We start from the raw sequence: 13,275 nt of genomic DNA, 5'->3' as shown, positions 1-13,275 counted from the left end.
TGCCATACACAACTATTGATATAGTATCACCCTTTAAGATTGTATACGGATATCCACTGAACAAAAGTGCCGTTATGAAATCAGTCTACGGATATCCACTGAACAAAAGTGCCGTTATGAAATCAGTCAGTTTACCGAAAAACAAGAGAGCAAACGAGAAAAGCTAAAACAAGAGGAAAGCGCATTGTTAATTAAACTGATGATATGAGACTTCTCATCCGACAGTGATTCAAAAGCAGGCATGTGAAAGAGAACAGTAAAGAAAAACTTTTCACTTAAACCAAAAACTTCTCACCTTCCACAAAAATCAATGAAATCTCCCTTTGAGATATCAAAAAAAGAAAACTAGGAAATACCACTATTATCATCAGTTCCAGGGTTAAGTTAAAACGAATGCGAAAATACACTCCGCGTATTTCATGTAAATTCCACTTCCAAAAAGGGTTAAGGTACTGAGTGTCAATAATGGTTACGCTACATTTCAAAAAAGACGATAGTCGTTGCGATATTTGACGATCATTTGGTTCCGCATGTTGTTTGCAATATGCACCCAGCCGAGTTGTTCCACAAGCTAAATTAACAAGTTGGTAGAATTTCCAAGCTAAAGTTTTTTATTTTAAAGGTTTTTCATCCTCGTTATTTCTTTGCTATTCAAAAAAATCCCTCCTAGTTCTTTTATAGTCCAGATCTGATTACTTTATTGCTGGCTTGCTTATCTTTGCTTACCTTTATAATTTAAATTTCTTAATGACCGTGATCCATTCATAGCTATTAAAGTGTCAACTGACATTTGGTAGAAAAGAAGGGAAGAGCAAAAGAGAAAAGGTGAAATCCTTTGAGAATGAATACTTCTTCCATATGCTATCTTATCTGTTCGAGAGTAACAAAGACAGCAATAAATCTTGACAGACTAGCTACCATTAAAAACGCAGGATCTACGGGCATAGATCAATCATTTTTTATTATCAAAAAATATCATCAATTGAGAAAATTGTCTCTACTCGCAAATTATCCCCATTAAGTAAATAATAAATCCATCATTTGATATTCTTTATGTTTACTTACCTCCGAAGATGGATCGTACATTTAAATAAAAAAATTTAAATTTCACTGAAATTCGCTTCTCACAAGTACAAAAGGAGAAACTATATCATTACCTCAACAGCTGCCGCTTCCACAATCAAATTATTTGCGAAATTTTTATCATCACTCGCCTTTCTCAAATATTTCAGTGCTCGACCATAATGGGTATGTGCAACAGCTTGTTTTGCAGATAATATCAGAACCTACAAAACAAATCCTCATGTCAAGATTTCACACTAGTGACTTATAAAACTTTTTCGAAGAGCTCATCTCATTTTAATCGTTGTGGTATACGCATTAGAACAATAAATTTTTATATCTTTATATCATCAACGAGAGTTCTGTGCTATCTAGAGTGAGAGGTTTCCTTTTTAATACGAAGCAAGAAAATTACTAACAGTAAATAACCGAAATGAAACACTGTACATCTGTTACACATGTCTCATCATTTTGAAACAAAATTTTAACGTCTAAGCGATTGTTTCCCTACTGATCTTGATTAGGAAGATCTAGGCACTTTGCATTCCATTTTTTAACAGATCATGAGCGATGACATAATGCTGCCTCGTACATAAATTTCATATCTTTAAAATAGAACATTTAAAGAAACATCGAAACACCAAAATTTCTCTAATGGTGCAACTACATCAACGGACTTCGTCAAACACTATCTTCGGTTTAGAATGAGGACTCGTTCATACATTTGAATCTATCTGCTGTTTTGGCTGCGTACAAAACTCCGACAAAATAAATAACCTTTGGATCAGTCGCTTCCAACCATTTTAAAACTTCATAGTATGCAGCATCGATTTCTTTCAGCGTAACTTTTACCTGGAAAAATAGTTAGAATATACATCAATCCAGAGAATTTAATTCATACCTGACGACGAATGGTATAGACTGAGGGAATAAAAAACAATTCAGAAATAAATATTGCAGTGTAATTCCGGGGTATCAGTCTAATTTTTCTTTATTCACAGCATTACGAGAAGTATTCGACAGAGACGCCATCATCACAAAATGGAGCTTGTACATTAAACTGAATCATTAAATTGAATGAAATTGAATAAAAATAAATTAAATTGAATGATAAAAAAATGATTACAAAAATGACAAAATGACTAAAAAAAGATAAAAAAATAACAGAAAAAGAAAATCGAATGATAAGAAAAAAGGGGAAAAAAAACATACAGTTCTTTCTGTCTGATCCGATTCTGCAGTCTCGATAGCTGTTGGTAAAATATCAGTTACTTGTTCCGATTCTAGTGTTGCTAGCAAATCGCCTGCTCCATCAACACCAACACCAACGTCTTCTGTATCCTTTTTCTTCGTATCTTCTATCAACTGAAATCATTTCCATTTTCTCACAAAATATTTTGGAACTGACAGTCGAAAACTAATTTACGAGTAGTTACCATTAAAACTAAACACATTATTCAAAACATTCCATAATATATGGCACCCAATGCTTAATACTTCCTTAAGATCGGCACCAAATTCTATTCAGCGTATATTTAGCATTATGTCTTACAAAAAACGAATAGTGCCAATTGTCAGGGACTCATATAGTTAATGGCTGTGGTTCGCCAAGTTAACCAAAAAATATCAAAATACGGTGATAGTCATTCACGGAAGTTCCAAACTAGCCGTAAAGTTATCAAAGTGTTGGACGATCATTATAACGCAGTTAAAACTGTTCACGGCATAAGAAGCTAATGGAATGATCGTTTAACTTCGTTCAATTAAACACTTCATCCGAAAGAAAAATGATATCATTGAATGATATAGAAAACTCTTTCTGATTTGGAAAAACTAAATTCTAAATTTTGCAAGGAGCGCCAAAATAATGATGACATCGAGACTACCTCTTAAGACCAAGATCATCTTCAAATTAATTAAGAATGTAGTATAACATCTGCTGCACAACCAAGCTATAAGATGCAGTTAATAACGAACCCTCATTTCTTTTCTACAATTTTACTTGGAATTATTTGCAAGAGACCTGAAAATCGTTGATTGATGACCTTTTAGTAAGCTCTCCACTTGCTGATGAAGTTTTGTCGGTCTTTGTACTGGCATCAACATTCAAACCATGTCGGAAAGACTTTGGTATTTCCTGAGTACTAATTGCCAAATGTTCATCAACCAATGTATCTGCTTTGATGACTAAGGCATCGATAATGGCATTTTTACGACTTTCCATATCTCTGAATCAGATAAGCACCTAAAGAAACTCCCCAGAACAAGGACCAACTATCACTTATCACATTAAAAGCAATAAGTTGAACTCATAAACAGATTTTATAACACATGGAGGTTTAGAAAAAAAACATGAAATTTGAGCACAATAAATTCTGGAAGCTTTGATTACTTATAAATGATTTAAAAGGAAATAAACTAACGCTCTGATGATAATATCACTTTCACTGTTTTCATGCTTAGAGCCCAAGTATTTCAAAACTTCATCCGGCTTGGCTGCATCTAGAATTGCGTCTACCAGTTCCAGAATTCGACTATGATTTTCTGGATTATACTGTAATCATTCAAAGGTGTAAAGTCTTCTGAATAAACAGATTAAATCTTGTAGATCCTATCATCATTAATGAAAGCGAAGAATGTTCGCATTCATGATGACTGCACTTGTCATCACTATTAATGATAATTCGTTATTCAAAATAATAAAAATGTAAAATTTATGAATGAAAGAAAAAAAACTGTTTTCGACCAAAACAATATTACGAAAATAATAATAAGATAATACCTTATGGTCGAATAAGCGTTTTAGTTGAGCCTGCATGATTCGCAAATTTTTTGGGTTCTCAGCAATCAAATGACCATATAAATCATTTGCATCCACAACATCTTGTAATTTTCCTAACCACTGTACGTAAAAATCACGCAATGCTTCTGTAACAATTAAAAATTCAATTAAAAATAAGTAAAAATCATTTGTATCCATAACACCTTAACAAGTTGCTTTGTTTGGAGGATCTTATTTTATTGTACTAGCCTAGTCTGATCACAGCCGCACGAAACTATTCTGAACTAAGCCTGCTAAATCCCATACTACATACGATAGATAGACTAATTTCGCTTGAATGCTATCAATATGATTAAATCACTTGTTAAAATTAGTTATAAATTGTTACTGTTCCTGAGCTGATACATGAATCAATAAAAACTATGTCAATACCATTCATAGCTTGCATAGAATCAGGTGCAAAGTCTTCCTTTTTTTTAGCTAAAGCAACCGATGAAACAGTTTTGGTCAGCTTATGACTCCATTCTGGAAATGCATATGTTACTTGATAGTGCACATGACTTCGAGCTAATTCCACATCCGATAAACAGAGTGCTCCAGTTAAGTAGCAACCAGGCCAGCCAAATTTAGGAAGTCTGAAGCAAGTTTTTTAATTTGTAAATTCCAGAAAAAACATATTCGGTTGGATAATTAAACAGAAAAAAAACCAAAATAACATACTTATCTTCCGGAATTTGACCAATGTATATCACGCTAATTTCACCTGGTTTCATTTTCCTAGTACCGAATTTTTTCCCTTCTCCTTTTACTGCACCTGAATATTTTGCAAATTGTTTTACATCATAACTCTTCATTGGATGTAAAGTAAATATTGGGAGGAGACCCTCAATTTTTAAAACAATTTCGCATTTTTATTGTTTATTTAATCAATCAAATCGAAAAGCCAACGAATCAGTCAGTGAAATGAACGTAAAGGTCCTCATAGGCCGTACATAAAACAGTCTTCCCCACTTATAATTGAATAAATTATCCTTTTTTTTTCTTTCCTTTTAAACAAAACGATGACAAGAAAATCAGAGAAATATATGGGGAGAAGAAATGCAATAAATTCAAAACGAAAATAGCATTTTATATTTCCAAATCTACACATATCACGGCCCACTTGACCAAATTTCATTTGAACATAAAGGAAAAAAAAACTCGCTTTCGTAATCCGAAAAACAATCCAAATTGATTGCTGATGGAAGCTTCAACCTTAAAATTAAAATTGTTTCACGGTATTTCTCTAATAGTGATGCATCTTCATGCCTAATCTGTACACGAACGCGGTACTCGCCCTTCTCCAATTTCAGGACGTACTGGAATGATAGAACTTATAAGTTGCCATAGAAACCAGCATAGTGATAATATTCATATGTTTCAATAATTATTTTCATGTTTTTGAATAATTATTTGAATAATTATAATAATCATTTTCGAATCACTAATCAATTACTTCAAATCAATCACTCCAATTATTCCAAAGTAGGTTAAAGTAGAAAGTAGTTACTTGTTATTTGACATTATTAGTAATATAATTACACCATGCCTCATTTATATACTTCACTTTACTCGGAATTTACTCATTTACTTCGTATATGCCCTTGGAATGAAACCATTTTTTTCCAAAAAAAGATCTGTCACTAATAGATTTATGGTATTTGGCTAACTGAAATTTACTTTACTTTGAACATTTCATCAAATATGAATTTTTAAACAACCCGATCTGGATATGGAGCACTGCTTCCAATATACTGCTTTGTTGAAGAAAAAATCATAATATGTACATCATCAAATGCACTTTCATAGAGGTAGTCGGTTATGCCAGGCAATTCAACATATGCATCGGTTGCTTTTTGTACTATAAAAAAATATTGTTATTTTTACTTGATTTCAACATAAACATTTCTGCAATTAATCAATCCACTGGTTTTTTCCGTCTTCTAGATTAAAGTAGTTGAGCCATATTGGTAAAGTAACTAAAGCTAACTAGTAGATATAATGACTAAAGTTAACTAGTAGATAAGTTACTAAAGCTAACTAGTAGGTAAGTAAAGAGGAATACGGAAGAGTGCCCCAGCCTTCCCTTAAAAAAACATATATTTGTGTACAATGGGAGTTACAGGAAGTGAGCATACATGAAATGTTTGATAGAAGAAAAAATTAATGTGAAAGGAACAATGCATCAGCTTTTCATACGTAATCAGACGCAATGTGATCTGAAGAATCCACTCAGAAATCACAATTTCTGATGCCAATTCTAATGCTGATGAAGTTGATCGTCGAAACTTTTAGATCTGATTTACATTGAAAGGAATCGTTAACTCGTTTTAAAAGGTACGAATAAATATAATTGTCTGCTAACAATATACTCTCCATTGAATATAAGAATGAGTTGAAGAAAGAACTAACAAGAGAAGTTATAAGTGAGAAGTAAACGAAAAGTTTGCAAGCCAGTGAAAAAGAGATCGCGTGGTCCAAGAGGTTGCACTTTTGCTTCCGCTGGCCGAAATGGTTGACAGATATAACGGAATGTTACGGCCGGTCGCACATCTTCAAATCTCATCATCGAATTACGTACGTTAAAATGGAATGGTGTTTCGGTTGAAAACTGAAAAAGAATAAAATCTACACTGAAATTGTAATATAATTTAAAGGATTGTTGGAAACGTAATAAATCGGTTCAGTTATAATTAAGATTTCTAAACAAATACATAGTTGTCGATTAGTCTCGCAAGTCTATATTAAAATGTTTGTGCATCGTAGTGTTACTCATGCAAATATAACTAATGTACTCTGCGGATGGTGACAAATGACCACATGATCACAATGGAACTCATAATTATTAGATCTTGAAAGATTATACCATGTTTAATACAGAAGGTAACGGGACGGCACCATGAAATACTAATTCAGCTTCCACTATCGCTTCGCCCAAATTAGACCACCATTTGGTTATACATAACTCCATAGTACGCCCGCCGCGCAACGCGACAGCCAACCGCTCTTCTTGATTTTGTTCCAATGATATTGTCTAAAGAGAATTTAAGTCCGACTTCCGCTTCATTATCCCATCCCTTACTAAAGATAGGTTATGGAAATATCTTAGATACCCTTAGAAAACCGCCAAGCAACCCAGTAAATTTCAAATAAAAACAAATAAGTTATTACTTATTTTTTTCAATTTATTTGATGTTGATAAAATACCTCACAAATAACAATTCATGCATAAATCTGAAATACCAACTGAAACATTAACATTAAAATAAAATGAAATAAACATGAGTTGTCTCATTAAAGTTTATAAGATTCTAAATCACAAAGCTTCTCACTTTGTGAAATTCAGTTGACCGGTACGCCGTATCTGGCAAAAGTTGGACAATATGTGCAATATATTTTGCTTGTAACTGAGTTCCATATGATGCCAATTTCAAACCTGTGAGATCTCGGAAAGTTTAGACTCATCTTGAAAATACTACACAAAAAACACATGTAGGAGAAAAAAATAAAAAAACACATATACATATGAGAAAAAAAAGGTTAGGGATATGTGGAAGAAAACAAAAAGTGTAAACACAACGTATACATATGCAAAATATAATTAGAAAACAAAAACCAAAATTACTTACAAGCCCAATCGGCATCTTCGGGCACATGAATAAAAAATCGTTCCGGACTAGCTGGCTTACACTGCATTTTCCGTTTTATTGTATATCGCGAATTATCATCCAACTTTAGCGGAACAATCACAGTTATTGGTATACGGAATAATGGACCAAGTGAAATGTTCTCCGAGTCATAAGCACATATCTGCAAATATAATGGCATGATTTATGGAAGCACAGAAGACTGAAAGATTATAGAGGACGAATTTACTGGAGATAAAACATAGCTTCATCCTTCGTCAGAAAGAAAAGGAATTATTAACACGATTATATTATTCATATTATTCAGGGAAAATCGAAAAATTATGGATAATGGGATCATCTAGTTTCTTAATATTTTGCTGCTCATTTGTTGGTCACAGTAGAAGTGTTGGTGATGAGATTATAATAAATTAAATAATTATTAACTTACTTCAGTGAAATGAGCAATACCAGCTTCAAGACCGACCGGATCCAATGATATGGTGAATTCTCGCTCCTGATGCATTAATGTGAATTGCTTTGGATATTTAACATAAGATGCAGCACATGTTAACACTAAATGTTTCTCGAATGCTATTTTTTCATTATTATCTAAAACAAAAGTTTCACAGAACTGGAAGAAGGTCGATGGAGGAATAGTATTTATATTAATACGAAAATTATTTTTTTTATTATGAAAGCCATCTATACGAACGAAGAGGATCATTATGTAACATAATAATATAGTACAATAGATGAAGTAAGGATTACCAGAAAATACAGTGGTCAAAGCATGCCGCTTCAACCAAATAAATAAATAAATAATGAACCTGACTCCGGCTTGAATTTTGGTTGCACAGCGATAACATATGTATTAATACAACATGTTTGATATCGCTCACGTAAATAAATTCCACGGGCACTAACATCATTAATTTTAATTTTGAAATGTGTAAGCAAAGGCGAAATTAATGAATAATGTTCCTGGATGAAATTGTACGCTTCATCTACCTGTGAAAAAAAAATTAAGTTGGAATATAAATTTACAAGGGATTAATTTACTCATTCAGGGTTAAGCAATACCTCCGCACATATCAAATACTTTCAATACCAGATATTGCAGACTTCTGTATTATGTATTGTTCAATACCAAGTATTGCAGATTTCTGTACTTGATTTCTGTATTGTACTTAATTCATTTTAATACGACAATGTCAAATTTGAACAGCTTGTAAGCACATTCTCATAAATTTTCTGAGAAAAGTGAAAGCAACCTGCAACAGTCCGCTGCCAACTGCAAAACGACTTTGATCTTTTGGTAATCTGGCAGTATTTTCCAGCGCTAATCGAATTAAATATGGATTCCATGAAATGTTCTGTGCCTTCAAAGCACTAAGCAAACATGCTAAAAAGCAACAACCATCAGGTATTTTATAAACAAAATAAATGTAAATGTGTGAAATTCTCACAGTCGAAAGAAAAAGAAAAGAAACAAAAGATTAATGAACAGAATCCATAAGTACATTTAATAATTCTACTCACTAAGTTCACCATCAATGCTTCAGCACGAACAACCATAGGCATTGCAAAACGCAGAATTTAACACCTTAAAATTAGCGTAACACCTTAAAACTATACTTCGTCAAAAACATATTAAACTTCAGAACCAGACTGCAAAAAAACTTGGAACTCAATGCTTACCAACAGTTCCTGTAACATTCGGTGAACTCATTGAGGTACCGTTCATTAGCTGACTCGCTTTCAGCGTAAATTTAGGCACACTTGTAATAGCAGCTCCTGGACCACAAATCGATACACCTAATGCTCCATCAGCCCTGAATATATTTTAGGACATACCCATCTGTTCTGTTCATCTGCGACTGTTTAACAAACTTTCATTTGTGACCATTTTCTCACTCCTGTTTACACTTATTTTTACTTTGACTCTTGATTTTTCGCAGTTAATTTTACCATTTTCTAGTTTTACTTTATCTCATCCTTCCTTTTAATATTTGTTTCTTTCAAATACTTATCAGTTTCTAAATTCCTGAATAATTTGTTAAGTAAATGTTAACAGATACAGCTTTTTATAAATAGGAAAAACTTTTCAATGAAAATCATAAGTTTCCACTTGGAAAACTCAATATTATCTTACGTTGGTCCTCTGGATGACCATGGATATAATGTTGGAGGTATCTTATCACGCATACTATACATTGCTTCCATCATTGTTGGTGAAAGATATGCACCAACACCTGCAGAAAAAATAGAAAAGTTAAGGATAAATTTAACAATCTATTCAAGCCGCACAAATTTAGAGCATATTAAATTCAAGAAACATAAACAAACCTATAACTGAAGTAGTAGTGCCCGGACACCCGCCGGTTGATAAAGCTGGACCACAGTTTCCCGCAGATGAAAAAAATAATATCCCATGTCGCCATACTACCCTTTCTAAAGCCTCAATAATACGACTGAAAATGAACATTAAAGAAAACGTATACAAATATATATAAATTTCCAGAAGGATGGAATAACAATAAAAAGTATGATGAAAACCATAAATCACTTACCCCGAATTTGGGAAATTCGTTGCTTCACCATAGGAGTAATTGATGAGATGTACACCCATATCAACACAGCGGCTTAGCTGAAAACTTTCCAAAAATTCACCCTTTAAATTGTTAGTTGGGAATGCGGTTTCCGAACAAAAAGTAAAACTTACAGCCCGAGTAAGCGCAGTACCGGTTTCCATGCTTTTTAGACGATGGTCACCGATGCAAAGAGAAACGATCTGAGCTCCAGGAGCTAAACCAGATTTCTCAGGTTCCTGAAAGGGCATGTATTCTCGTTTTGTTTTGAAAAAAACATAATTAAAAAAGTCTTCTCTCAGGAGAGTATTTTCATAGGAATAAAAAATTATATTCACTAAGAAAAAGATTTATTATTTATTGAAAAAGATTTATTGAAACTAACGTTTGGAAAATAAGCAGCGGCAATGTTTGCGACATGAGATCCATGGGTACCGGAAGGGACACATATTTCTAACAAGTTACCATTATCATGTATGGTGATGCAGAATGTCAGCATATCTGCAAAATTTGTAAACTGTTATAGTATATGTACATATATAACATATTTTAATCAGGTTTTACATTTTCGATTCAGAACAAAAACCATCCTTGGTGGCTTCTATGTCACATGTCCACTATATAATGTCTAAGTGCTGAAACGAAGGCAGTTCCTAGTAAATCAAACGTATCAATTAAGTCGTCAGCTTTTATAAAATCCTTCAAACAAAGAAATAGCGGAACCAGAGAACCCGCTAGAACTACAAATCATACCGCGATTAGTTTTGCAAGACAGCAACAATGGTAAAACCAATTATTACTGCTTTGAAAAAGTCATAAACCACATATTCAATTCTAAATTCAACAGCACTTCGGATTATAGTATCCTGTATTAAACAAAACCATTTTTGGTTTAATAGCTCTGACTGCCGAAAAAAATCAAAGCTAAATAAATATCAACGAAAAATAATGTCCAATGAGGCTTAGTATATCAAATTATGTTGTACCTCACCAGAAAATAATTGGAAAAAGATGAAATAGCATTTTTTTCAAATAAATGAAAATAAATTACCATTGTCGGAGAGCTTATAATATTTACCGCTTTCACGGTAGCTGGTAAGCAGAGGTGTTAAGCTTAAACGCCCACGATATGAAGTGTCTATACAAGCTCTAAAAAACAATGGACATAATGAAACAATACGACATTCGTAAGCTTAATAACTCCCACATTTACAGCAGTTCAGTTCAAACATTCTGCAAAATATGCCACCTGATCCAGTTTCTACACACAGATAGCTGAGTTATTATAAAGAGCAATATCTTTATTAATAATACCTAAATTTCGTGCCATCATGAAAAACAATACAATCTGCAACTGGTCCTGGATCGTCCATTTTTTCCAAACTTTTTAATATTTCTACCTGACTAGAAAGATCTTCTCTATCTTCCTTATCGCTCTGAAATGAAAGTGTCATGATGATGATGATGATCACATGCAATCGAGGGTGAAACTACTGTCAATAAAATGTCTCCAGTTTGCTTTGATTAATAACTAATTTAATTCTCCAGGGAAACTCCCAAATCTTTCTATAATCGTTTGTCTAGTTTTATTTGCTCATCTGCCTTTTTTTTTTTTAACCACCGTCTAAAGGAATGACCATGTAACGGCTATTAATGAGCTCTGTACTGCCATTTTTTACTTTCCATTATTAACTCTATCACAACAAGCACATAATTTCTTTGTTTCTAACTATTTCTTACCGCATTTAATTACCCTGTAAAATAGAACTTGAAATCTCAAAACTGACATCGCGAAAATAAAATCTTCGTCCAGTAAAATCTAAAAAAATTCATCTCAAACAAAATTTGAAATTTCAAAAAAGGAAATCCTCCTAACTTTCGTTTTGCATAAAGCCGAAAACCTACTATTTTATCGGATGTTCCACCGACTGCTTCTTCATGCGCAACGAGTTGACGCATTGCGTCGGCCAATGCTAATTTCTGCCCGCTCTCAAAAAGACTTTCCTTCCTTTCTTTCTGCAAAGAAATAACAGATTTAAGCAACAGAAGAAAAAAAAACTGTGGTTAACCATCTCTTGTTCTATAACGATTCAGTGAAAACGAATCCTTCTCAGAGCAGGATTACACCAAGGGGGGTGGAAGTGGATGTAAGGAAAAAAGACGTAACTATTGTGCTACAACTGTCCCTATTTATGATTCAACAAATTGTAATGTAAATTTCTAAGTAGTGCAGATTTCTTTTGTCAAATACTCTTAGCCGAGAAAATGAGGTTAACTGTTAAATTGGAAATAAGCTGAGAAGCCAATGACAAATCTAATCCGATTTAAAATCTTCAAAAATCAAATCTTGCAAAAAGTAATGTTTTACCTTTATTCTTTCCAACAAATTTTTGCTGAATAGTTCATAAATTGGCTTTATTCCTAGATGATATTTACCACTTGGATTTACCCAAGTTTCTGGAATCTGAAATCTGATTAAAATCATAATTACTTCGAAACTAATGAAGAAAGTTCATCAAAATTTCAAGAAACAGAAACCTCCTTTTCCAGCTCTGATTTATCTACCGCAATTGAAACTCCTATTTGCTATTATATTTAGAAGTTGTAACCTTTAGCTTTCTTCCTGTAAGTCCGATAACATAACCATCAATCGCTGTACGCACTATCGATGTATCCACATCGCCGGCTCCTGTACAATCTATTACATCTATCACCTTTTGCAGTCCATGACTCGTCACCTAATAATATCCAGTACCACATTTTTTTTTAACACAACTTCATAATAAAACTAAAATTATCACTTCGGGTGGAAACCAATAAAAATCGAGTAATTTTATATCAAAGTTAATTGATTTTAAATTGAGGAAAAGCCAAATAATCTAATTCTAAAACAAAAGTACTGTATTCATATCTATTCACAACCAAAAATTGGAAAACTTAGGAAATCCTACCTGTAATCCAGGAAGTGATGGATCAATGCCTGTATCCAGTATGCCAATAATAATATTCCTACCATCGTATTCTGGGTATTTCGTTAGGAACTGCTCCTTAATTTGTATATGTATAAATAAATGAATAAATAAATAAATAAATATACATATATATATACATATATATATATATATATATATATATATATATATATATATATATATATATATATATATATATATAT

General features: G+C 32.9%; 1 protein-coding gene across 1 annotated transcript in view; it reads right to left on the bottom strand.

The window, feature by feature from the left end:
• Positions 1-125: 125 nt before the first annotated feature.
• Positions 126-13,275, bottom strand: part of LOAG_08100 (subtilase) — a gene marked incomplete at its 5' end in the record, with an annotated part of 13,973 nt that continues 823 nt past the window's right edge. The window contains 30 exons of the mRNA XM_020447614.1: positions 126-571; positions 1,158-1,286; positions 1,840-1,914; positions 2,275-2,427; positions 3,086-3,290; positions 3,486-3,616; positions 3,845-3,990; positions 4,277-4,479; positions 4,565-4,658; positions 5,049-5,202; positions 5,605-5,744; positions 6,296-6,494; positions 6,750-6,917; positions 7,216-7,319; positions 7,513-7,693; positions 7,961-8,121; positions 8,340-8,520; positions 8,784-8,914; positions 9,211-9,344; positions 9,665-9,764; positions 9,859-9,983; positions 10,083-10,159; positions 10,235-10,339; positions 10,486-10,601; positions 11,152-11,249; positions 11,415-11,536; positions 12,006-12,116; positions 12,469-12,564; positions 12,710-12,838; positions 13,052-13,147. Coding sequence (XP_020302172.1) covers positions 482-571; positions 1,158-1,286; positions 1,840-1,914; positions 2,275-2,427; positions 3,086-3,290; positions 3,486-3,616; positions 3,845-3,990; positions 4,277-4,479; positions 4,565-4,658; positions 5,049-5,202; positions 5,605-5,744; positions 6,296-6,494; positions 6,750-6,917; positions 7,216-7,319; positions 7,513-7,693; positions 7,961-8,121; positions 8,340-8,520; positions 8,784-8,914; positions 9,211-9,344; positions 9,665-9,764; positions 9,859-9,983; positions 10,083-10,159; positions 10,235-10,339; positions 10,486-10,601; positions 11,152-11,249; positions 11,415-11,536; positions 12,006-12,116; positions 12,469-12,564; positions 12,710-12,838; positions 13,052-13,147 — 3,954 coding nt within the window. The 3' untranslated portion in view covers positions 126-481. The remainder of the gene's footprint in view (positions 572-1,157; positions 1,287-1,839; positions 1,915-2,274; positions 2,428-3,085; positions 3,291-3,485; positions 3,617-3,844; positions 3,991-4,276; positions 4,480-4,564; positions 4,659-5,048; positions 5,203-5,604; positions 5,745-6,295; positions 6,495-6,749; positions 6,918-7,215; positions 7,320-7,512; positions 7,694-7,960; positions 8,122-8,339; positions 8,521-8,783; positions 8,915-9,210; positions 9,345-9,664; positions 9,765-9,858; positions 9,984-10,082; positions 10,160-10,234; positions 10,340-10,485; positions 10,602-11,151; positions 11,250-11,414; positions 11,537-12,005; positions 12,117-12,468; positions 12,565-12,709; positions 12,839-13,051; positions 13,148-13,275) is intronic.

The sequence above is a fragment of the Loa loa genome (assembly GCF_000183805.2).
Source record: "Loa loa unplaced genomic scaffold supercont3.319, whole genome shotgun sequence".
NCBI classification, from domain to species: Eukaryota; Metazoa; Nematoda; class Chromadorea; order Rhabditida; family Onchocercidae; genus Loa; species Loa loa.
This window is presented reverse-complemented; position numbering and strand designations above follow the sequence as displayed.